The sequence below is a fragment of the Balaenoptera musculus genome, chromosome 11, assembly GCF_009873245.2.
Source record: "Balaenoptera musculus isolate JJ_BM4_2016_0621 chromosome 11, mBalMus1.pri.v3, whole genome shotgun sequence".
Classification (NCBI taxonomy): Eukaryota; Metazoa; Chordata; class Mammalia; order Artiodactyla; family Balaenopteridae; genus Balaenoptera; species Balaenoptera musculus.
The window spans coordinates 61,246,863-61,272,415 of record NC_045795.1 but is presented as its reverse complement, the minus strand read 5'-3'; the positions used below and the strand labels follow the sequence as shown (position 1 = coordinate 61,272,415).

Genomic DNA, 25,553 nt, shown 5'->3' with positions numbered 1-25,553 from the left:
TTATCTGGGTGGGCCCAATGTCATCACAGGGTCCTTATAAGAGAAAGAGGGAGGCGTCACCATGATGCTTATGAGAAAGACTCCACCAGCTGTTGTTGACTTTGGAAATGGAAGGGGGCCAGAGCCGAGGATTTCCCGTAGCCCCCAGAAAACAGAAAAACCTAGAAAACAGACTCTCCCCTAGAGCCTCCAAAAAGGATTGCAGCCCTGCCAATACCTTGCTTTTAGCCCAGTGAGAACTTTTTTGGACTTCTGACCCCCAGAACTATAAGGTGGTAAGTCGTGTTGTTTCAAGTGGTGAAGTTTGTGGTAGTTTGTTACAGCAGTCACAGAAAACGACTGTGGGTACAAACCACAGGGTGAAGGGCTCTGTAAAGTGTGAGCAGACGGCCACCCAGGAAGAGGAACAGAATTATTTGTCATTTTTAAGAACAAACCTCATGTGAGCACATGTGCGTGGCTCTGTGTGGGAGACAGGGAGGCCTCTTAGCCATTGAACTGCTCCAAGATAGGATATTATGAGAAACCAGACCCGCCTCTGGCTAGGCTGGCCAGGAAGGCTTCCTGGAGGAGGCATTTAGACAGGCACTGGAGGCTGGTTAGGGTTCCTCCAGCCGTCAGTCAGCTCAGCTGGTCCTGGTGAGGCTCAGAACTGGGGAGACCCCTGTCTGGGGAGCCAAGCCTCTCCCAAGCCCTCTCTCAGTGCACACACCACTCACAGCTCTCATTAGAGTAGAGAAAAGGTCACTTGGCAGACAGCAGCAGTGCGGACAGGCCGCCTTGGACCAGAGGACTTGGCGGGACACAGACAGAGGCGAATCAAGGTCTAGCATCAAGACTTAGGGAAGAACCAGAGTAGACAGCTCTTCTGAGCCCGGCTAGCCAGGGCCTGGGTCACACGGTGGGAAAAGACAAGTGCTCCCTGAATGAATTTTGGCTTTTCCAGACACAGCAATGGAGGGTGAGGTGCGCAGATTCTGGTCTCTGGCACTTGACTGCTCAAAACCCTGCCTGGCTCTCCTATCCTTGAGGACAGCCCTTCCACTATTCTCAGTCTTTCTTGTGTATGTGATCTTTTCCTACCTAGACTGAGCCTTTAGTCCATGTGACTCCACCCAAGCATCCCTGGGTCCCCCATGGAGCCACCCACACAGCCAATACCAGAGAGATAAGTCAAGTGTACTCTCGGCCAGGGCACACCTGTTTGCACTGCCTGGTGGTTTCAGGCCGATGATTGAGCTGGTTTCATGTGTGGGCAGAGGCAAAGGCCAGCTCTCCAGGGCTGAGCTCAGCTGAACATCTTCAATCCTGCCGTGTCATTGTCCCCAAACACCCACTCCCAGCCTCATAATTAAAATGCCAGCAAGGACTGCCAGCCTGGGTTGTGGGGAAAGCCTGAAACTGGGGCTGCCTGTCTTCAGATCCTAAGGAGTCAAAAAACTCCCAAAGAGAAGGGAATTAATGGTCGGGGTATTTTCATATATTTGTGCTATTAAATTAACACACACACACAAACACACACACAAACACACACACAAACATGTGGTTTGATTGCCCATTTGAATCTTCTAGGGGAATGTGGGAGGATTTTGTGAACAGATCCTACGCACTCAGGAAGGCAAAATGCTGCTTGCCATGAACGTGCGGCCTCTCTGAATGTGACTGCAGTGGAATTTGGCGTTCTGTTGGTTTCTTTTATTTAATCCTGGCAGGAACACACTCTGCAGGATTATAACAAAAATACTTCAGAAGAAAAATTCTACATGCCCATATTTACTTTTTAGGCAACTTCCCAGGGACGCGCTGCAAGCGTGGAGCCCAGAGCAAAGCTGAACTGAGTTATCGCGCAATCACCAGCATGTCACTGGGAATGCCTGGATTGTCGCAAGTGAGCGGGATTTCTTTCTGGAGAGCAGTGACTGCATTCCTGCCCCCTTGTAAGTCAGTCTTTGCCCCTACCACCCTGTCCAAAGGGCCTGGCACAGAACTTTGCACACTGGGGACTGAGATGTTTGAATGGCTATAGAAATGTAAGCCAACAATCAGTTTCGGTTTTGCCACATGAAGAAGTTCTAGAGATCTATGGTACAACAATGTGCCTATAGTTAATATGACTATACTGGACACTTAAAAATGATTAAGATGGTCAATTTTATGTTACATGTTTTCTACCACAATAAAAAAAAATGTAAATGGAGAGAAAGCTCATAATTCAAAACCTGAAATCTGTGGGCATTAGAAATGCATGGTGACTGCCAATGGGCATGGGGTTTCTTTTGGGGGTGATAAAAATGTTTTGGAATTAGAAAGTGGTGATGGTTGCACAACCTTATGAATATACTAAAGTCCACTGAATGGTACACTTTAAATGGTAAATTTTATGGTATGCGAACTGTATCTTGATTGAAAAAAAGAGAAATGCATGAAGAGCTTGTAGATTTCTAGGCCTCACACTGGTGATTCTGGTCTGGAAGGGGCTAGGAATCTGCATTTTTAACAAACTTCCCAGGTGCCACTGGCAGACTGACATTTGGAAATGACTGCCTTAGAGCAGTGTGTGCAAAAATCATGGAGACCTTCCTAAAATGCGGGTTCTGGGCCCAAGTTTCAGCAATTCCTGTAAGATCCTTGTGATACTGCTGCTGCTGGTTGGTGTACCACACTTTGATGGCAAGACTCAAGGACACAGAGGGGCTGCTCCCAAACCCCACAATCCAGGCCCCTCTTCTCCCTCAGTGCCCCCCAAGCCCGCTAAGGGGCGCTATTGGAGGCCAGCAGTGCGCTCCCATCCCCAGGCAGTGGAGCGTCAAGGTAGCTGCTCAGAGCCCAGCACAGGGTCTCCCAGATGCTGAGCTACTTCCCTGGGGCAGCTGCCCTGGGAGACAAGGTCCACCTCAGTGACCTCAGGGCCGGTCCTGCCGGGCGGAACCAGCCCCGCACAGCCTCAATGCCACCGCTCGGTGGACCCTCTGGCCAGGCTGGGGACTGCATTGCCCCTACCGCCTCCCTGGCCTCAGCTGCCCCATGGCCCAGCTTTGCAGGAACCCTGGGACTGCAGCTGCATCCCTAGGGGCTGCGGTGGCTGCCAAACAGAGCTGGGTTGGTTAGATACCTGGAGGAGAAGCCCCAGGTGGGAGCCGGAGCGTGCTTTCAGGGACGCCACGCCCTTGGAGTGAGGCCGGAGACAGGCTCCGAGCAAGAAGGCGGCTGGCCTTTCCTCCTGCTGCACTGCTCTCTCCAGGCTATGCCCACATGCCAGCAGAAATGACAACTCCTCGTGTGGTTGTCTAATCACTCTGAGGGGACTATAAAATTCCCAAGGGGGCAAGGACAGGGTCTTATTCAGCTTGACACCCCCAGGGTGCCAGGCAAAGTGCCTGGCATCTACAGGGAGCTTGGGAACGGTTGCAGAATGGCTCAAAATTAAACCCAGGACCACCCTTGCCTCATAAAGTAGGAGGCAGCTGTGAATGGTAGGCTGCCCCTGAATATAGTCTCTCCCCACAGTGTCTGTCCACCCTAGAGATCACCTTGCTGATGCCACAGCCATGGCCTGCATGGGCTGGGAGCGGGGGGTGGTCCCTGGACATACATGTGTCTCAGGATCTCCATGAGAAAGGCAGGAGCCAGTTGGAGGGGGCTGGGGAGCGTCTGCATGCAGAAAACAAACGGGGCCCTGAGGCCCTCCGACTGGTCCCTGGGTTTGGGATCAGGCACCGGGGCACAGGTGGGCAGACAGTGGAGCCAGGAAAGAGCTACTCTCATCCCTGCCTGGACAGGAAAGGCCCCCCGAGCAGTCAGCATCTGTCCCGGTTACTCAGTCCCCCACTGAGCAGCTGTTTTCCTGAAGCCTCCTGCCCTGACCAGAGGTTAATGGGTAAGACCTTCGCCTTCACCTCAGAAAAGGTCCATCCGGAGGGGGAACTGAGGGGGGACCTTGGGGAGCTCTCGGGCCAACCTGCCAACCCCAAAACTAATCACACCACTGAGCCCAGCATCATTGATTCAATTAACAGGCAAGTCAGCTGCAGCTAAAGCAAAGCTGCCCAGGCCCTCACGGTGAAACACAGATGCCTCTGACTCCACAGCCAGACACCTGCCCCGCCGCCCCGAGAGGCTCCATGTGTAGGGCCCCTTTTCTGAAGTCCAGAGAACAGCCGTTTCCCTGTCCCATGCTTGGCCCGAATGGGGTCCTTCTAGGGCCCAAAGACCAGTACCCATCCCTTACCACACTGCAGCCATCCCGTAGCTCTCCTCCACAGCCTGAAGATTTTTTAGGTTGTGGTTTATATAACTTAACGCTAACTAGAGTTCTTTGAGATACTCGGAAACTGCAAACATTTTGTCAACACCTAATCAAAAAGCAAGCGATGCCTCCCTCGAAAGAGGCCCACATGTGAATTAACCAGAGGCCTCTTTACTGGCAAGCGTTTTTTCCTTGGCTGAGCCCCCGTGACCTGCTTGAGGTCCCAGCTGGTAGGCGGGGAGGTGCAGGCCCAGGGGGTGCAGTGGGAGGGGACATGTGGAGCCAAGACCAGAACCAGGGGACACTGATTGGTCTCATTTCTTCTGGGATCCTCAGTAGCTGAGCTGCTAGGACGTTTCTCTCCTGAAGAATCAGAGCCGAATCTCCCAAACTCTCATGTGCCCACGATCCCCTGGAATCTTGTTAAAATGCAGATGCAGATTCGGGGTGGGGTCCGAGAGACTGATGTCCAACCGCCCCCAGGTGACAACTGTGTGCTCGTCTGAGGACCGACCGGGAATCAACACCACCCTCAGCCCTAAATGCCCCTTCCACCACCCGCCCCCCTCCCTGTTTGGGGCCCACACAGCGGGGACAGACTGCCAAGGATATGAATGAACCAGGATCTTCATGGCCGCTCTCCGGATGGGGTGGAAGGGGCTGAGGACATACAAGGCGTTGGTGGCACTGAACCGGAAGATGGTCTTGCCTTTGTTCAGGACGATGAAGGTCTGTGGATGGAGAGCTGCTTTAGGTCGGGTGGCGGCCCCTAGGCCCTTATGGAGAGAGGCTTTTGGGGGGCAGCTGTTGGCTCAGAGCCCTAGAACTCTGGAGAAAGTGTAGGGTGAGAGGAAGAGGAGAGGGCCTGAGGGAGAGGTGGGGGGTAGGGGCAGTTGGCACATTTGGCAGGTGAGTGGACCCTTGCTGGGTCACCCACGGCTGGGGTGGGACGAGATCAAGTTTAAGGGATTGTCAGGTTGGGTGGATTTAGTTTCGTTTGAAAATTACAGTCCCAGCCAGAAGAGGCCTTTCATGATCCTAGCCGAGCTGTTATCATAGCGGAGGCCAGGACCCAGCTGATGCTCCCTCCTTCCCCTCTCCCTTCTGACCCCTCTGTGCTTCCCCACGAGGCCCACTGAGGAGTGAGGGTCTGATAAGGGAGCTGGGTCAGCAGGGAGGACTAATGGGTGAGAGTAGGGATGAGGAAAATGCAGAGCCCAGCCCAGGAGAGAGAAGCTTTCCCGGGGACCGTGTCTCCTGGAGTCCAGACACATGGCAGCCCCACCTGACCCCAGAGGACACGACCTAGTGTCTTCCTCGGGGGATCATGTGCAGCCCAGGGTAAACCCGCTCCCCACGCTTCCAGAAGATTCTATCTACACAGCACAACGGGGGATGGGAGTGGACAATGGGTGCTGGAGGCTGAGCCACGAGCACATCGAGTGGGCATTTGAGCCAGATGCCGCCCTTGAGGACAGCAGTCCATTGTCCCTGCCCTGGCTCAGCGGGTGCAGCTGAGGTGGCATAGCCTGGGGCTGTGCTTCTCCAAGGGCTGAGCTGTTGAGATAAGGTTCTATTTACTCGGGGCTGGGGAGACAAGTTGACCAGATAGATGAGGACTGAAAGTTCTGCTGTGGTGCCTGCATCACCCGATGGGGCTGCAGGCAATGTGACCGGGGGTCAGCAAGGAGAGACGGGAGGTTAGAGACCAGAATCCTACCTGGGGCCACCACTCAAGTGTCCCCGATCACAGGGACAGGAGAGTGTCCCTGACTCCTACCAGGCTCAACTGCCACCAGCCCCCCAAAGCCCAGCCCAGCCTTGGCCTACCCTCAGCTGGGTCCCCGTGCCATGACTCCTGCCTCTCCCAGCTAACTTCAACCCCATCGCCACTTCGATGCACCACTCAAACCTTGACTCGTCCCCAGCTGCAGCCTTAACCCGACCCTAATTCTCACTTCCAGCTCTGACCAACCAGGACCTAGGCCCACCCAACCTGACTAATCCCGATGTCTAGTCTAACTCTGACCCCAACCGTGGCCCCAGGCCCCCACCTTAACCCAGCTTGAGTCACTCGAACTCGGGGTGGCGGGGGGAATCGAGACCAGGTTCAAGGTCTCTTTTCCCACCTGTGCATATAGCCTGGGTGGGCTTTCCTTCCAGCTACCCACTCACATGTGCCTGCACACACGGAGACAATCGGCACCTCTCCCACCCTCAGACTCCTGGTCTCCTGAATGCAGTCTCAATGCACAGTGGCACACAACTCAGACGCCTGGTGACACTGACACGCAACACTCATACCCGCCAGGTGCTCACATTCACTTCCTCAGTGCTTCCTAAGCCCTGGACCAACTGCAGTGATGTGGGCAGGAACCATCCTCCTCGGCACCCAGCCTTTTGGGGAAAGGCCTCCCCCAAATTCAAACCCGCCTTCTTCCGGCAGTGAGGCCCGAAGTGTGGGCAGCTGGGGTGGGGAGCAGGCCTCTGCAGGAGCCCTGCGTGCCCGTGGTCTGGCTGGGTGCAGGGCTGAGCACACGGTCCTGAGAGGTGAGGCCAGGGCAGGGGACCCAGATGGGGGAATTGACCTCCTGGGTAGAAATCCACGCCTGAGGCAGCCTGAGTTACCCTGCCCTAGTGGACAAAAGCCCCTTCCTCTCCCTATACTCAGGAGGGACAATGGCAGAACCACCCCTCCCTACCCCTCTCAGATTTCCCACTGGCCGTCATGGCCCCATCACCAGCCCACAAGGCCCAGGATGCTGCTGCCGTGGCCCCCAGCCTAAGCTGTCGTTACACAGCCAGTGCCTAGCAAATTCCGTGGGGCGGGGGATGGGGGCTACATGCTGTCTCTGGTTAGGAGAGGGATCACATGCTGTGCTCCGGGGCCCAAATTGGACTCAGGGCCCGACTCCAATTCACACATACCACGGGACCGGGAGGAGTCCTCCAGGGGTGAGAATCTAACCACAGATGATTCCCAAAGTAGATACTCCACAGGGAGGCAAGATTTCAAGTGTGGCTGCCTGCTCTTTCTTTCATAGCACCAAACCATCTCAGGCTGCATGATTCTGGCCTTTTATTCCGGAACTCTGACATTAAGGTGATTGGAATATAGATCACTAACGACTCACCCTCCCAAGGCCCAGGGAAGCCAACCCCAAACAGGGCCCCGTATGGAGGCGAGGCCCTCTCGCTGCCTGCTGCGTTGACAGGGGTGCTGCAGGGAGGTGGGGCGGGGGTGGGCAGCAGTCACCTTTTGGGTGCTATAGAAGGGGTCCAGGTCCTCCAGGGGCTCCCCAATGAGCTCTTGAGGTGGGTTGCCATAGAGATCCGGCAGCTTTTTGGAGGCCTGCAGGTCCAGCTGGGGCTGGGGAGCCTCCTCCTCGGGCAGCCTGTCTCGGCTCTCCTGCGAGGCGGCCGAACCTCGGGCCTGCTTCTCCGCCATGCGCTTCTCAATGGCCGCCAGAGACTCCCGGGTGAACCTGCGGAAGCTGCTGGTGCCCCGAGGTAACAGGAAGTCTGCCATCTTCTCATCCTGCTTCTGGGGCACAGGCTGTCCTTACGCTGCCTGCAGGGAAGCTGAAAGACACAGACATGGGGCTGATGCTGCGCCCACGGCCAGGGGGCAGGGTGGCCAGACCTGGGGGGAGTGGCTGGGCTGGTGGAGGGAAGGACCAGCATCTTGGCAAAGATGCTCCCCACCTCTCCACAGGCACACTTGGCGGATGCCGGCCTGGGCAAACCCAGAGCCCTCCAGGCTGCAGGGAATGCATGGGGACCCGCAGGAGGGTCACTCTTCCCTTTCCCATCCCAATGAGAACGTTTCAATGCAAGTAGGCACAAGTGACTGGGTCACTGGGGACCCTTCATTCTACCCCACTCGATACAAAAGGGCACACTCACACCTGTTGGTTCCTTAACCAAGCCCACTTTGAGACACTTCTCACAACTGATGCCGACATACCCTGGGCTGAGGGGGACACTCCATGGGGCAGGAAGGGGGCCTGTCACCTTTTTATTTCGGATCTCTGGCCGGGTTGGTCCTGAACAAATGAAGGATGGAATGAATGACGAATACGTAGAGGAGGGGCAAGGGCGTTAGGAGGTACCCACTGCTGCCCTTCCTCTCAGCTTGTCTCCTCTACAGGAAACCCTGGGACCCTAGGAGGGTGATCAGAGCCCTCCTGGGCCAAGGTCCCAACTCTGGGCTTCTTTTCCAGGCAGATCCTCGGCCTGAGTGGTGGGACCAGAGGGTGGGGGACATTCTGTCTGGTCTTCCCACAGCACCACGCACCTGCGTGGGGGAGGGTGCCCAGACTTCACCTGGGGCACGGAGGTTCCAACATCTGGCCACTGAGGGGGTATCTGGATCTGTTCACCGAGGCCCAGGCAAGTCCTGCAGGTTTTTGGAAACAGCTGGGTAACAACTTGGCAGCTGCCATCCAGATGTTGGCACCGCAGAGCTGTGTACACAACTGCCACAGAGCCCCCTGAGAGGATCTCAAAGAAACCCCCAGAGTGAGGCATCCTTCCAGAGATGGGAAACGCTGACAGAGCATCCCAGACTCCTCATGCCTCCACTCACTCCCCTCCTCCTGAGTCTGAACAAACCAGGGCCCATCTCGAGTAATAGCAGAACCAGAAAATGGTGACCGCGCTTCCGCTAGGACGTCCAGCCGGCAGCCGCATGTGACACCAAACCGGGAGAATGTGGCCCCCGGTGGCCTCAGATGATCCAGGACCTGGTGTGAACAGGCTCTGACTCTGATACGGAGGCCAGAGAATGTGTACCCGACTGCCCCACCAAAACAGGATGTGGTCGGCGTAGCTCCTGACTGGGACGCCACTGCCACCGGGAGGGGGAGGCTGTGTCACTAATTACATCAAACCTGGGCAGGGCCAGGCACCTGTTGGAGATCTCTGCCAGGACAGAATCCCTTTCCGTCAAAGACCAGCTCTGCCTTGATCTGACTCCTGGGATACATGTCACCAATGACCCCAATGGGCGGCTGCCACCCCGACCCCTGCACACACTCCACCAAGGGCCCAGGCTCCAATCACCGTGAAGTAGGCACATGGCCAGGTAACAGGTAAACAGTGAGCAAACACAACACAGCCGGGTCTCAAAAGGGCGCCTCTGGTCCCCAGGGAGATGCAGCACGGAATGTGTGAAGGGAAGCCAGAGGAGAGAGGCCCCAGGACAGACACCGTCAGAACTACCCCATTCTTCAGCCTCTTGTTCTTCTGGTTCACTCCAGTAAAGTTAAAGGAACATCTTTGTTGAAAACAGCAGGTGAAGGAGTAGGTCCCTATTTAATAAAAGCCTGTCCCTGTCTACCTCCATCTTTGCGTGAACAAAGAGAGGCGTCTGTAATACTCATCACCAAATGTGAATGGTGACGTTTTTTCCTTGGCTGGTGGAAGTTTAGGTAATTTTAAACTTTCTTCTTTGTGCTTTTCTTCAGTTTTGAGTTGTTTATGATGATCTTATTTTTTCGAAAACAATAAAGTCATTATTCTTTTTATTAAAAAACAAAAAACAAGGCAGCCTGGATGACAGCAGCCCCTTCCTTGCAGGGCAATCCTCTCCACTGTGAGCAATCACTAGTCCTGTAAACCAGGAAGCCTCCTCTTTTGCTTGGAATTATTTCCTAAAAATAGTGTTCTCTGTCTCACTGTATCCATCTGTGTCCACATGCCTGCTAGGGTTCTGGAGACACGTGGACACCCATGGACCTAGGGCCCCTGATACATAGTGGCGTGTGTGTGTGTGTGTGTGTGGGTGGGTGGGTGGGTGGTGTGTGTGTGTGTGTGTGTGTGCGCACGCAAGCTTGCACCTGCATATACATCTGTTCTGGTAGAGTTGCTTTTAAAATTTGTATTGAAGTCAACTGTTCATACAGATTGGTGCCCTAATCCTAAGTGTACACACAGGTGGATGAATTTCCACAAACTGAACTCAGCCAGTCACTAGCACCCAGGTCAAGAAATAGATAATTTCCAGTCCCTCTGACTGGGGTTCCCCTCTAGTCAGCAACTGGATAACCACTCCCCCGACTGCTAACAGTCAGGAGACTAGCTTTGTTTGTCTCTGCAGCTCAGAGGAACCTAACAGACCTCTTGGAGTGATGGGGAAAAAATTCGGGGGGAATTGCATCTCATTCTCATTAACCTCTACCTGAAATTTAACATTTCCTTCCATTATGAATGTAGGCAGCAAGATGGAAGTGTTAGCGATACCTGGGACCAGTAGAAATGCAGCTATTTCCCTGTTCCATTACAGGGGCTGCAGTATCTCAAATATCATTAATGCCATGGCTACTTCAAAATTACAACACTTATTAGATATTATTATTTAATATAGTAATAACGAAGCCCCAATGACGGGGCCCTGGGTCCTCGGAAGGGTCTTGCCCCAGCTGGTCTCCAGCAGGGCACCAGAAGCCCTGGGACTCGGCAGTTTGTGAAACCAGATTCCAGATGAAGTTCCCTGCTCCCCAGCAGCCAGGCAGCTTCAGGTTCCAAAGTAAACCTGCCAAGAGCGTCCTTTGTCTCTGGGTTCCCACAGGTGGCTCACTGTGGGTGGGTGGGATCCGTTTTCTCCCTTGTTCTCTGGATGCCTGCACCTGGCTCTGGCCCTGCCCTTCCTTCAGCAGCTCAGGGCCCACGCCCTGTTGAGGCTGAGACGGGCTGAGCCCTGGCTGCAAGCTTTCCGGTGATGCCAGGGTAAGGAGAGATCGGGGTAGATCTGAGGACACTCCAGGCTCAGGCCCAGCCATACCCCTCAGGCCTGGGAGGGCAGGCCCCCAGCTTTGCAGGGAGGACCCACTTCTGGCTGGGGAAGTGCAAGGAGCCTCTATCTCACACAGCTCCATCATGTAGGGGAGCCTGGATGAGATTTGATTCAAAGATCACACAAAGATCATACTCTTCTAGATGCCGGCACCCCATGACTCTCACCCTCACGCAGGACAGCCTCTCCACCTGCACCAGCTTCTCCACCAGAAACAGTCTCTCCATCTGTACCAGCATCTCCATCTGTACCAGCTTTTCCACCTGCACCAGCTTCTCCATCTGCAACAGTCTCTCCACCTGTAGCAGCTTCTCCACCTGCACCAGCTTCTCCACCTTCACCAGCTTCTCCACCTGCACCAGCTTCTCCACCTGCACCAGCTTCTCCATCTGCACCAGCTTCTCCATCTGTACCAGCCCTACACCTGCTCCCCAGGCTAGGACAGCTTCTTCCAGATGATCCCTCTTCTTGGGCCAGTTTCCCCTGTCCTATCAGTGTCCCTTGAGCTCTAGGGACCCCCTACTCCATCTTGTCTCAAGTTCATCAGCTTCTGTTACTGGGTGCATCTCTCCCTCAGTTCTGCTGGCTCCTGAGAGTTACTGGGAGCAAACTGTGAACCCTCCTTTTCAAACTGGCTCCTCCTGACACCGTTTCCTCTGACACTGGCCACAATTCCCCAGCTCCACCAAACATCAGGCCTCCATCCCCAAGGCCAGGGCCCTGGGATGAGCCTCCTGGCCCCAGCTGGGACCAGTCTGATCCCATTGCCACCGGCCTCCTCCCTCTTTCCCTCCACCCACCATGTGCAGCTCCCACCACTCCTTAGTTCAGACATTGCCAAACACTGTCCATGCGCTGTGCAACGGCAGAGCCACCTCATGCTCCCCTCACTACGCCACCTCCTCCAGGACGCCCTCTCTGATTGCCCACCCACACTGACCTCCCTCCTCTGGGTCAGGAGGCTGAGCCCCACATCCAGCCCTGGATCTCTTCCTGGCCTCGGCTGCTCTCTGACACTTGGTAGCGTGGGTCTGGTGTCCCCAAACATCTTGGAAACCTGATCTTAGGGCAAGGCTGGGTCCCCCCTCCTCTGAGTCACTGGCCTGTAGGTGTGGGAATTCACATCAGGGCGGAAATGCTGTGGGGGGAGAATATGGACTGTTCACACCAGAAACTGGACCCCCCTAGACTGACTGTCTCATCTTTTTGTCTCCTCCTGAAAGACGATCTCCTGAATGCACAGGGCACACAGCTGGTGCTCAGTCAATGGTGGTTACAATGCCGTGACACGGGACACGACAGCCCGGCAGCCTGCAGTGCAGCCATGCAGTGCTGGGGTGGAGGAGGGACGCGCAGGACTTCCCTGGTTTTAGCACTAAAATTCCTGCATCCCAGATGCCCTTCAGTCCTGGACAAACCAGGCCAGTTGGCCATCCCTGGGGTGAGCAGGGACCAGACTCCAGCCTAACGCCTCCTTGCAGCCCCTTCCTGCCCACTCCCCTCCCGGCTCCTGAAGGCAGTTCCTGAGTCACGTCTGGCATTTTGGTCACCTTGGAATCTGGAGCCTCTGGAACACAACAGGCGAAGAATATTCTTTGCCATGTAAATTTATTCAAAGAGGTCTGTGGAAGTGATTCCCTGGCTTCCTAGAAAATCTCTGCCAGCTTCCTCTGCTCTGGGCACCTCCTTCCCGCCCTGCAGTCCAGGTGACCTCGGGCTGGAGCACCCACCACCCTGGGCACTAGTTCCACCTGTACCCTTCCACTGCCCCTCAGTCCTGAGGGCTCAGGGAGAGGGTGTGGGTGGCCCTGAAGCAGGGGCTCACTCCCCACAGGTGTGAGGAGTATCAGGAGCCATTTCATTTCTCCCTTGAGGAGAACCCGTTGAAACTAATCAACACCCCAACCCATAGACTCATTTTAATGACTCAGTGAACATTTAATCAGCACCCACTGTGTACATGGCCCTACAAATGACTTCTTAGGATACTTTTCTTCCCTAGGTGATGGGTCCCAAATCAACAGGTGTGATGACAAGAAAGGGGGAAAAGTCATCATCAAAGGGAGTACGGTAGATTTTAAGGAAATTTCTACTCGGTCTTGTTGAGATTGGCAATGAGGAAAGGCCCTGGGCCAGAGAACCCAGCCCTGTGACCAGGTCTGCTCACCCCTGTATCTCTGGAAGACTTCCTAGTCCTATGCGGGATAGGGGCATGGTTAGGGCTATGGCTTGGAAGCAAGACTGCCTGTGTGAACCTGGGTCCTGGCCACTTGTATGTTCTTGGGCAAGTTAACCGATGGTTCTCTACCTCAGTTTTCCCATAGGTAAAATGGGGTTAATTATAGTACCTATTTCACAGGGATGTTCTGAGGCATAAGTGCATTAATACTTGCACATGCTCGGCACACAGAAAGTGTTCAATGAGTGTCATTTGCTATAATCATTGTGGCTATTGTTGCCATTCTTTTTCTCCTAAGAAATCCAGCTCAGAAGACCCTTCTCTGAAAAACCTTGTCACTGCCCACACCAGTCCTCCCTACCTGGCTGGCCCTTCCCTTCTCTGCATTGCTGGCACACTGCATTCCTATACTGGCTTCATCACAGGGTAGAGTAATTTGCTTCCACATCTGCCTCTCCCTCTGGCTGTGTCCTGAGCTCCCAAAGCACAGTCTGGCCCCAAAGAGGTGCCTATAAGGACCTGATGAATGAAGGAATGAATACATGAATGAATGAGTGCCAGATTAACCTTCCTACTGCCCAGCCACTAACCCACACTGTGACCTTGGGACAACGTTATTACCACTCTCCCTCCCCCCCTTCTGGACCTCCGTTTCCTCAACCATGAGCTGGGGTGGGTCATCCCAGCAGCATCACTTGCTCATTATGTGCCTGGGACTGCGCTTATTCCATCCTTATAACAATCCTAGGAAGAGGGGATGTTATTATCCCCATTGTACAGATGGGAAATCTGATGCTTCAGTCTGTCTGAAGCCAGGCCTTAAGCCTCACCACTGCATGACATTGCCTCCCACCTCTGAGGACATGGAGAGCAGGGAGGAAGGGTCAGGGCTATCTGTGGCCTGCCTACCTGGGCTGAGTATGTCTGTGATCCTCGCTCCAAAGCTAAGAGCCGGCCCATCAGCCTCCTCTGAGACTGGTCCTCCCTCTTCGCAGCCTGTATGGCCAGATGGTCCCAGGGAGACCTGGCCAATTTCTGTCCTTCCCCGGAGTCAGCATTTTCTCTGACAGCGGTTTTCTCTCCAGCTCTCCACACCAGGTAGAGCTGCCCAGTCCCATAGGAAAGCCACTCTGCACCTGTGGCTAGCGAGCACCTGGCAGGTGGCTAGTGCCCATCCAGATGTGCTGTTGTTACATCCACACTGGTTTGGAAGGCTTAGCATGATAAAGAATGTCACCTATTTCATTATTAACTTTTAAATATCGATTAAAATTTAAACTGATCATATTTTGGATATAGGTACTGGGTGAAATAAAATATATTAAAATTAGTTTCACCTGTTTCTTTTTACTTTTTAAAATGCAGCTAGTAGAAAATTTTAAATTGCATATGTGACTTGCATTTGTAACTCAAATTATATCTCTATTGGATGGCACTGTCGTAGAGTTCCAGCCATGGGGCCCTAAACCCTTACAGAACTCCACCTGCTTTGGGGCTGGGCCTCAGGCTAGCCTGGGGGTGGGGGAGGGGAAGGAGCAGAAAACGGAGGCGAGGAGGGCTGATAGGTGGGGATGGGTGGAAGGAGGGTTGGAGGGTGGGGATGGGTGGAGGAGAGCCACCCTGGTTTCTGGCCTTTGCTGTGGGTGGCTGTGCTGGCTCCAGCCACAGGTTGGGATGGTAGGGGGTGGGGGGAAGGGGAGGGGTCGACAGTGTGTTTCAGGCCATCCCTCCTGCCCAGGCAATTATATGCACAGTCCTGGCTCTCCCGGGGTAACCGCTTGGACAAAGGCTCAGCGGGGGTGCCAGCTGGTGCTCGCCGGCCTGTGCATTCAGGTCCCTGCTCCCAGATCAAAGGCACATTGGCACGTCCCTGTTTGTGCAGGGCCTCAGCTAACCGGCTCCCTGCAGGCTCCTCTCCTTTGAGGCTGCACAGGCATTAACCCTGTCCAGTCTGGACCCCAGAACTCGGGAAGGGGGAGAGGCATCATGAAGGGGCTTTCCTTCTCTAGTTGCCATCCCAGCCCCCAGCAATCCCGGGAAGTCCTGCAGAATCATCCCCATCCCTCCCAGAGGTGAACACACCCACCCCAGAAGCCGGGAATGCCCTCATTTACATGCATTTGCATCTCATTTATTCCAACAGTCAGGCTGAAGCCGAGGCTAATTCAGCTGACAGTAAAACCTCACCCTCTTGCTCTGCTGAAGTGATTCTCCAGGCAGGGGTGAAAAGGGGGTCCCTGAGACCAGGCCCCCTTCTGGACTGGGAGCTGAGGGAAGAGCTGTATGGAGGGAGGGGCACTTTTGACCTGAGCCCTGAACTCAGCCCAAGCCTCCTTCCTGCCTTTTCATCCCCCTTCCCCATTGTAAGGATGGGGACCTGGGGGCTGGGAAGTGGCAGTTCACCCCATCATCTCATCTGAGTGTTCAGTGGTGTTTTGGTGCCAGGCCAGGGGAAACACAAATTCCCCAGGTCATGTAGGGCCCCTTCCACCCAGCACACAGCACCCCCTTCCCCCAGGCCTGAGTCTTCCTCCAAATGCCCTGTACCGCTCCATGACTAAGGGAGGTATAATGTGTTGAGCAGCTCTGAGCTGTCAGAGCTGCTTGGGCCCTGGGTCTCCTGGGTGGAGACCTGGATGATCTACTATTCTGAGACCACAGAGCCCAGAAGTTGAAGAGCTGGCTCAGTCAGCCTGGGGCACTTCTGCCCCAGACCCTGTAGAGCTACACCCACACAATACATACAATCGGGCCAGAAAGGTGTCCACTTGTGGCCCAGGAAACACCCTCCTGGAACAGAGGTGCCTCTGAGACAGCAATCAGCATCCCAAGTCTCTCTCCAGCCCAGTTCCTTCCAAATCACCTTCCCTGGGCTGAAAAAAGGTTCCGCAGCGGAACCGCACAGACGCCACAGCAACCTAGGCATTTTTGGGGCACCTACTGTGTGCACTGAAGGAGACAGAAATGCGCCCAGAGAAACCTAGGCGCCCTATGCTACAGGGTCATTTAGCCCCCAGAGGGATAAGCCAGTCCACTAATCCACAAAGTCCACATGGCAGAAGTGTCCATGACACAGTATAGCCAAATGTGCAACCCTTGTGCCCTGATACTCTTTTAAATTGAGGTATAATACATATACAAGAAAATGCACAGATTTTAGGTGTACAGCTGGATGAGTTTTAATAAATGTACACGCCTATGTAACTACCACGCCAATTAAGATGGTTACCCGCTGTCCCTTTCCAGTCAACTTTTCTGCCTTCTATCACCATAGATTAGTTTTGCCTGTTCTGGAACTTCTTATACGTGGAATCATACGGTATGGGCTCTTGTGTGTCAGCTGTTCTTACTTAACATAAGGCTGTTGAGAATTTTACTTTTTATTTGTCAGTGAGTGCCATTTAAGTTACTTGTGCAATACACTGGGAACACAAGTGAACCATCTGGGGACAAGTTCTTAATTCAATCATAAAACTTGAGGGCTGGAAGGGACCCGAAGTCCAGCAGTCTCTGGGGACACTCGGCCCCAGGGGATCCTTAGGGAGTTTTTTTCTCTCCTTCCCTCAGACATTTCCTGAAATGGAAGCTCAGCAATTACACACCTAATAAGCACCCAGGCCCAGCAAGTGAGTGGGGGCTTTCCTTACGTTTCCAGTTTTGTTATCAACTAGCTGTCGCTTTATTTCACTGGCAGTGTGTGCTGCTTGTGACCCAGCACGGTGGCAGGGTCGGCGCCGCAAATGGCCGGCTGAGCTCCTGTGTCTTCTACTGCTCAAGTCTGGCCGTGGTGCGCAGGCCTCTGTCGCTCAGCCTCCCTGCACCCACACACCAGTAGGGTGTCCCTTGGGTGGGGCCCTGGGCCCAGCAGGGAATGGACCCAGGGCTGGGATTCTTCCCAGGAAAAGACCCAGAGGCAGGCAGCAGAGGGAGGGCACCTGGGCTCTGAGGGGATCTTTGGACCACTTCTGTGCTATTGGCCCAGGTTGATGAGGCTGGGACTTTGATGGCCAGGCAGGAGGTATTGATTGGGCTGGGCTGGTCCCTCCCATGGCCTGATCTCCCCCTGCCCCTCATCTTAGATCCTCCCGGGCACCTCCCAGGCCAGCCCAGAGGGAGGGATGCTAAGGTAGCCTGAGAACTGAGTTGGTACTTCAAGCCAGATTACCCTCCCTGCTCTGCTGTCTCTCTGAGAACTGCCTCTTGAGCCAGGTCCTTCCTTCACACAGGCCTTCAAGGAATCAATACCCGCCAGAAAGGTGTTTACCACCCTCCTGATGCCACGAAGAGCCTTTCTACTGTTCAAGATCCATTCCCAGAAAGCACGGGGACTACCTGGGCAAGGCCTGGGTGGGGCAGGGAGTCACTGGCTCTGGGCTTAGTGCCACTTGCATGCCTGTGTGACCTTGAGCCTATGGGGTGACCAGTACCAGCCCTTGGCCTCTCAGGGCTGTAAGGAGGGGAGTGAAAACCCTTGCAGATGACGACAGCGGGATCTCCAAGGGGGTGAGGCATCTTCTTGGGCCCACACAGACTCCGTGAGAGCAGCTTCGTCCTTCCACTCAGCTAATACCTCTGTGGGGACGTGACTTTCCACTGTCTCCCTGGGAGATTTAATCAGAAGAAAAACTGAAGGGGAGGGGCTTCCTTGGTGGCGCAGTGGTTGAGAATCTGCCTGCCAATGCAGGGGACATGGGTTCGAGCCCTGGTCTGGGAAGATCCCACATGCCGCGGTGCAACTAGGTCCGTGAGCCACAATTGCTGAGCCTGCGCGTCTGGAGCCTGTGCTCCGCAACAAGAGAGGCCGCGACAGTGAGAGGCCCGCGCACCGCGATGAAGAGGGGCCCCCACTTGCCGCAACTAGAGAAAGCCCTCGCGCAGAAACGAAGACCCAACACAGCCATAAATAAATAAATAAATAAAATTAAAAAAAAAAAAAAAAAAACTGAAGGGGAGAGAAAGAGAAAGAACTCCAGCCTCGGAGCATAAACATTCTTCCGAAAACAGGCCTGAAAACTTGATCTGATCCCTTTCACCTCTCCAAATGCTATGCATCTTCCATGGCTGGGCTCCAATCCCACCTCCTCCAGGCAGCCTCCCCTGGCTGCTCTGGGCCACACTGACCTCCCACTGGGACGGCTAAGCTTCCAATGCCAACCTCACATTTACTCCTGGGCAGACCTCTCTCTGGCCTGTGGGGTAAACCTGGGAGGCTCTGAGAGTCCTCTTCTGCCAGTAAACAGAGCGAAGAATGAACAAGAGATTGACAAACTGTCCCATCAGACTCTGGTTTTAACAATCACAAGGAAATTTTCTGCTGGGCTTGGGGCACACTGGATACCCCTCCAGGAAACAGAGTTGGAGATGGGTGGACTATGGGCATCCAAGCTCCCCAGCCCACAGCTGTGGTAACTCTGCAGGGATGGGATGAAGCAGGCATGGCAAGGGAGGTGATACGAGTTTCAGAGTCCGTGAATCAGATGGCTCCAATGCTCTGCCAGATGCAGTGGCTGCCCCCGAAAAGCCGGGTCCTGGATTTCCTCCACTATTTGAGGGCCCCAGGTCCCAGGAATTCACTTGGGGTCTCTATAAATAGCACCCATCTCATATTGATCATCATAAAAATACACAGGATGTTCCAGGACCACAGAGAGGAGAAGTGTCTAAATATAGTGTCACCCTCAGGAACCGCGGGCAGCCCGAGGTGAGTGGTGTAAGCCGTGCATAAGCAAAGGGGCAGTCCGAAGGGGATAACGACTGAGGCGGGGAGGTGGAATGGAGGCAAGGGACCTCCCTATCTCCACCCCAGTCCCTTTGCTCCAGCACAGCAGCCAACCCTGCTCAGGAGCTTGGCCCTGCCTCAGGGCCTTTGTACTGGCATTCCCCTCTTTACAAGACATTCTTGCCCCAGATCTCCTCAGGATTGCTTCTTTCTTGTTATTCAGGTCTCAGTTTAGTCTCCTCCTTCAAGATGCCTTCCATGACCAGCCAGTCTAGCGTCACTGCCATCTCTCCATCACATCATCCTGTTTTATTTCCTTCATAGTACCGGTCACAATCTAAAATTATCTTCTGTATTTAATTGTTTCGTGGTACCCAGCCTGTCTTTCCCAACAGTATGTAAACTTCATGAGAGCAGTTATTGTATCTGAATTGTACAGCTTCTAGAATGTTCCATGACAGAGATTAGGTGCTGGATGTCCTGTCCAGGCTCTCTCTGACCACCTGAGGCTCAACTCAGCCTCAGACCTCTGCCGCAGGTCAGTCTGGGCTGGAAGAGGGCAGTGGGCATCAACTCCTGGGCTCACTTCGAAGCCTCACCACCCCTGTGACCCCTCCCTGCATCGTCCAGCCTCTCTCCACAGGCTGCCCCCTGGCTTCACCTTCTCTTCTCTGTCTCCTTTGTGGATTTAGCCACAGGACTTTTAGCCCAGGCCCTCTACTCCTGAAAACCTGCTCTAGACGACCTCATCTTATCCTCAGACACTGGCTTTCTGGAACACTTTTCTCTCCTCAGAGCAAATCTCCCTCTCCTTCCTACTCCCTGCCCCCAGCAGGAATCACAGCTCCTGCCATCAAAATCACCCTCTCAGAGCTTCATGGGAAGAGTCATTTCACCCCAGGCCTTCCTGACCGGCCCACTGGACAAACCAGAGCAACTGAGACCCCACGGGCACACTTTCAACTCACAGACCTCTGGCCCTCCCTGTGAGGGAAAGCATCTTCCCCACAATCTCACGCACATGGACGCACTGCACGACGCACACGCCTGCAGTGTCCACTCCAGGCTCTTCCTACAGCCCTCCCTCGACCCCACCCTGCCCCCAGCTCCCCTCTATCTCCCTCTTCCCTCTTAAACCATCAAACTCTTTGAAAGAGCTGTCTACACATGCTCTCTCCACATCCTCACCTTCTGCTCACTCCTCAACCCACTCCAAACTGGATTCCATTCTCACCAATTCATTCATTCATTCATCAAAATCCATCTCTACCCAGCACCACGTTCTGTGGGTGCCAAGAGGAAAATTTCTGTTGTCAAGGTCACCAGCATCCTCACGGTCGCTCAGTCTAATGGACACTCTTTTTTAAATTATGCATTCTTTTTCATCTTCCCATGAACTTCTCAAAACGTATCTTCTTAACTCTCCCAGCACAAACAGGAGACTCCCGGGACGCGCACCCTCTGTGCTTTCTGTGACACCTCCCACTGCTGGCTGTCCTCCTACCTCTCTGACTGCTCCTTCCCAGCCTCCGTTGCAGACTTCTCCAGCCTCAAGTGTTGGAGTGCCTCAGGGCTCCAGGCTGAACTCTCTTCTCTCCCACCCTCTTCTCCACATTAGGATCACCTGGGTGCCTTCAAGACTACTGATGCCTGGGCCTCACCTCAGAGTCAAATGAATTAGAATTTCTGGGGGTGGAGCCTGGGCATAGGTTGGTTTTGTTTAAAAAGCTTTCCCTGTGTGCCTGCAGCCTGTGCTCTGCAACAAGAGAAGCCACCGCAATGAGAAGCCCACGCACCACAACAAAGAGTGGCCCCTGCTCTCCGCAACTAGAGAAAGCCTGCGCGCAGCAACAAGGACCCAGCGCAGCCAAAAATAAATAAATAATAAATAAATAAATAAATACATTTATTTAAAAAAAGAAGCTTTCCAAGTGATGCTAATATCGCCAGGGTTGAGAACCACTAGTCTGCATTCTCACTGGAAAATCTAATTCACTGCCATGGCTCCAACAACCAGCCTCGGCGGACGATTCCAAGTTTCTACCTCCAGCCCAGATCTCCTTCCTGGACCCTGGACCCTTCCCTCCAACTGACTGCTAGATGTCGGCATCTCCCTGGAAGCACTACATGTTCAGATCAGGACCCTGAAACATCCATCACCTTCTCCTCTGTTCTGCATCAAGCTTGCCAACGCAAACTCCACTTGCCCATCCCCCCCCACTCCCCACCGTGTGATACCGCAGCAGTGAATCTCACTTAGTGAGCAACCGATGTTGGGGATGGGAGAGTGCCATATCCCTTAACAGGGAAGGAAGTTGGAATATCACAAGTTGTATCACCTGTGTTCACCTGCCTGTCCCTCTCCTTCAACTGAAAAACTTTGGACGGCACCCATGGTCTGCCCTGGAGAGGTAGCACAGTGCAAAGCAGATATACTGACACCCGGGCTCAAACTGAAGTCCCGCTACTTAGTAGATGTGTGGCAGTGAGCAAGTTACTTAACCTTTCTGGGCCTTCAGTTTCACCACCTGCAAATTGGTCATTATTATGGTGTTTGCCTCCAGGGTTGATTCAAGGATTCAGCGAGATGAGTCTTATAAAGTGCTTAGTGCCGTGCCTGGCTGGCAGAAAGCACTCAGTGAATGTTAGCTATTTTTAGTACCATTACTGAGGATAAATTCCCAATTCCTGAGCGGAGCTCCAAGGGGCCCCGTGACTGTGACCTTGGCTTTAGCTTTTGCTCTTCTCTTCCTCACACCATGGGACCCAACGGGTCACTGAACGATTGTACTGTTTCACATCTCTGTGATTTTGTACGTGATAGTCCTGATGGCTAGACTGTACCTTCTCTACCTAGAAAACTCCTATTCATCCTTCAAAATCCAGCTGGAAAGTTATTTTTGTTAGATAGATACCCTTGACTCTCCTGGCCAAAGGCAATCACTCCTCTTTTGAGTGGGCTATGGGCACACACTTCTATCGTTGTACACTTTTCCAATAAGCTTCCCAAGGGTCAGCAGAAACCAGCCTCCTATGAACAGAACAGAGACTGCTATTTACCACTGTCCCAGGCTGCCCCCAGGACTCCCTTCTCCTTGGATTCCCTGAGCACCAGCCTCTTATTCTCCCCAACTCCCAGTTGTCTCTGGTACTTCCTACCACTCCTCCGAGCTCCATCTTCATGTTGAGTGAGTCAATCCTGGAAATCTTCCAGAGGGGCTTCAATCACCACTGAGTTGGGACCAAGCACCCCAAAGGCACAGCAGCTGCCCGTGCCACACTGGGCTGAATGCTAGTTTTCGGCACCCCAGGGCCACTTCCCTTTCTGCTCAGATTCTCTTTGATCAGTCCTAGGTCAATTTGGCTCTCAGAAAGTAGATCTCAAGGCATCTTCACCCCGAATGGGGCCCCCAATCCACTGACTCTCTAGGTGACCTTGGATTAGTCCTTGACCCACTCTCAGCCTCAGTTTCCCCCTGCCCCCGCACGATGTGGTGGTGATGATAGTGTTACTGAGGCTCATTTCAGCATGGGGCTGAACATCCTAGTGTAAAATCTGTGTTCCGCACTCTGGCTGTTCCCTGACCCTCCCCTCCCCTCACTCCTGTGACTGCAGCAGGGCTTGAGCTATCAGCCCGTGCCAGCCTCATTCCACCTTCCAGCTCCATTACCACCCACTCACATGCACCTGCCCAATTCTAACTGGGAGAGGCTGAGGGCAGCAGCAGGGGCCTGGCCTCCTGATGACCTGGGCCTCTGCCGCTCAGTGTCCCTCTGGATCCTGAAGGGATGGTGGGAATCAGGGAGAGAGCGGATGTGCTGTGGCAAGCACGGTGGGGTCATGTGGAGTGCCTGTCTCCACGGGGCAGTCTGGCCTCCCAGTGGAGATGCCTGCGTTCTCAGCAGGATGGGAGGAGACAGCTGGGGAAATGGAATGGCAGCCCAGAACCCCGAGAGGAGACTGATCCCATCACCCGCGCTGGTCTCAAAGCACTAAGGAGAGACGATCGACTCCTGCCACAACCTCAGCCATGGCTTCCTGATTCGGGGCTGTGCACTGGCCTCCAACAGGTGTTTGCAAGGCGGGCCTAAGGCCAGGGCCTTGTGCCCAGCATCCCACCACCACCAGCACTCTCCACACCTCCATCCCCCACAAGGCTAGGCACCTCTACTTCCTTCCAGGGCGCCACCAAAGACGATCAAAAAACAAGTAGAAAACGGCCTCCCGCCTCCCGGGTCAGAGCTAGGAGGGCAAAGAACTCTCCCCATCCCAGAGCACAGATATCCCCCCTGTTGAGAGCACACGGAGATCTCTCCACTTAAGGGCTCACAGAGACCAGATGTGTCCCCGTTAGGGAGTCAAGAGGGCACAGAGATCTCTTTACGGTCGGAGCGCGCAGAGACAGGGCACACAACATAGATCTCTCCCCCGTCAGGGTGCACATAGATCTGTCCCCGGTCAGGACCGGCAGAGATCTCACCCCAGAGAGGACATCCCCAGCGGACTGCTCCGCAGGGCCCAGAGAAAGGGGCGGGCATAGCCCCTTCCTCCATTCCCAGCCCTGCCCGGTCAGTTCCCCCGCTCTCTACGCGCCTAGTCGCTGTTCTGACCTTGGGGTCTCTGGCCTCGGGAATCCGGGTGCCAATCCCAGACCTTCCCCGAGCTTGCGCCAGGATCGGCCGGGAAGCCGGAGCCTCAGCTCCCCCTCCCCCGGCCCTCGACAGCGCACTGGGAAACCCGGAAGGAAAGGGAAGGGGAGGGGGCGTGCGCCGATTAGCAGACGCCCCCCGCTCCCGGGGATCCCCTCCAGCCAGGCTGCTCTGCGCCCCTTCTTCTCCCCTACCGACCCTCGGGGGCAGAGATGGGGGAGGGAGCCTGCCTGCGAACCCGGGGCAGGGGAGGAGGCGCGCAGCGGTTGGAAGCTCCAACCCTCGGGGAGGAAAGTTGGGCGGCGGCAGGCAGAGGGGGTTGCGGCCGGGCCGGGGCTGCCGGGCGCGGGGGTGCTCGCTCACCTGCTGGTCCCCCGGCGGGGGCCCCGGAACGGGCGGCTGCGGCTCGGCGCGGACTCGGCTCGGCGTGGGGCTCCGGGCACCGGGCGCAGGCTCAGCGGCCCCGGGGGCGCGATCCCCGCATCCCACGGGCGCCGCCGCCGTCGTCTCGGCTCCGCGGCTGGGCTCGGGCTCCTGGGCTCCGCGGGCGGCGCGGGCTCGAGCTGGGGGCGGGGTCGGGGGCGGGCCCCGCCTGGGCTCGGCCTGGGGCTTGGGGCCCCGGGCTGGCTCCGCCCCAGAGCAACGCGCCCCGGGCTCCGCACGTGGCGCTCCGCCCGCTCTGAGGGTGAAGCCCTGGGCACCCGCTGGGGCGCACACCCCCGCGCTGACCCGGGGGCGCCACGCCACAGAAAACGGCCCACGCGGACACGGACAGACGTGCGCAGACCCGGCACACGCGGGGTACACACACAGCGACCTGGCGACGCTTCGCCACAGCCGCCTAAGGCCGACGCGGACAGGCACACACCCCGGCACACGCGGAGTACGCACGCACACATCCTCACTGACTTGGGGACCTTACCCAAGCCACCCACCCCTGTGGACACAGACATACACTGACACTCGGAGACACCCGCTGTCACTGACACACACAGACTCCCACACGGGCACAAGCAGACACATCATTGACACACACCGACACTGAGGCAGTCATACTCTGACAAACTCAGGGACACCTGCATGACTCAGAGACACACATCCACTGACACACTGACACAGAGACACACACATAGAACCACAGTCTCCTAGAGACACACACACAGAGCACACAAGTCTGCACAATGGTAGACACTTATACTGACACATAGGCACTGACAGAAACACACACCCAGACCAGAAACAACCAACAGACACAACCAACACAGACACACCCACACTGAAACACATGCACTCACTTCACCCTGATGAGCTACAGAAAACCTACACCTTGACACACACGGAGGCACTTACATGCTGACGAGATAGACTGTCTCTCACACATGGATGCAGAGACCCATACACTGACAAGCACAGTCGCTCACACACGCAGGCTGACCCACAGGGAGATGTACCCAGGAACACACATCCTTGTTTAAAAGAAACAGGCCACCAGGTTTTGCCCACAGGCCAGTAACATCATTGGAAGGGACCGGCTATTGCCCAGAGTCAACACAGGAGCACACACGTAAACACATGTACACACACACACAGCCTTTGTCTTCTTCCCCAGCAGCCTTCTAATCTCTCCTGACACACTTTCAAGGCTCCTAAATCGTTCTCAGAGGGCACCCAGGTGCTGTGTTTGGGAGTTCAAAGGCTATGAACCTGCCTCTCCAGTTTTTCGATCTTGGAGAGGTCACCAGGGGGTCATCCTCAGTTTGGGACTTGGGCGTGGTGCTCCTGGGGTCACTGGGTGCCTTACGTATATACTGAGGAGCTACCGGTGCCTGCAGGAGGGGGCGGGTCAGCCAGCCCAGAGTGCGGGAATCAGTAAGAAAGCCAGTCTACGGAAAAGATCCGACACAGGACCCTTTCTGGCCCTCGGTCTGGTAGGTTGGCTGGCGACGGACAGATAAACCACGTT

At 54.9% G+C, this 25,553-nt stretch overlaps 1 protein-coding gene across 7 annotated transcripts in view; it reads right to left on the bottom strand.

Moving 5' to 3' along the window:
• Positions 1-24,108, bottom strand: part of SCN5A (sodium voltage-gated channel alpha subunit 5) — a 105,552-nt gene extending 81,444 nt beyond the window's left edge. For 5 of the 7 annotated variants that reach the window (XM_036869840.1, XM_036869843.1, XM_036869837.1 and 2 more), the window contains exons 1-3: positions 23,954-24,108; positions 7,503-7,828; positions 4,859-4,977 (exon numbers count right to left, since the gene is read on the bottom strand). In XM_036869840.1, the coding sequence (XP_036725735.1) occupies positions 4,859-4,977; positions 7,503-7,775 (392 nt within the window). In that variant the 5' untranslated portion in view covers positions 7,776-7,828; positions 23,954-24,108. Of the gene's footprint in view, positions 1-4,858; positions 4,978-7,502; positions 7,829-8,543; positions 8,624-23,551; positions 23,623-23,953 lie in introns of those variants that run through there. The other 2 variants (XM_036869838.1, XM_036869839.1) reach the window with 2 other exon arrangements.
• Between the last annotated feature and the right edge of the window lie 1,445 nt (positions 24,109-25,553).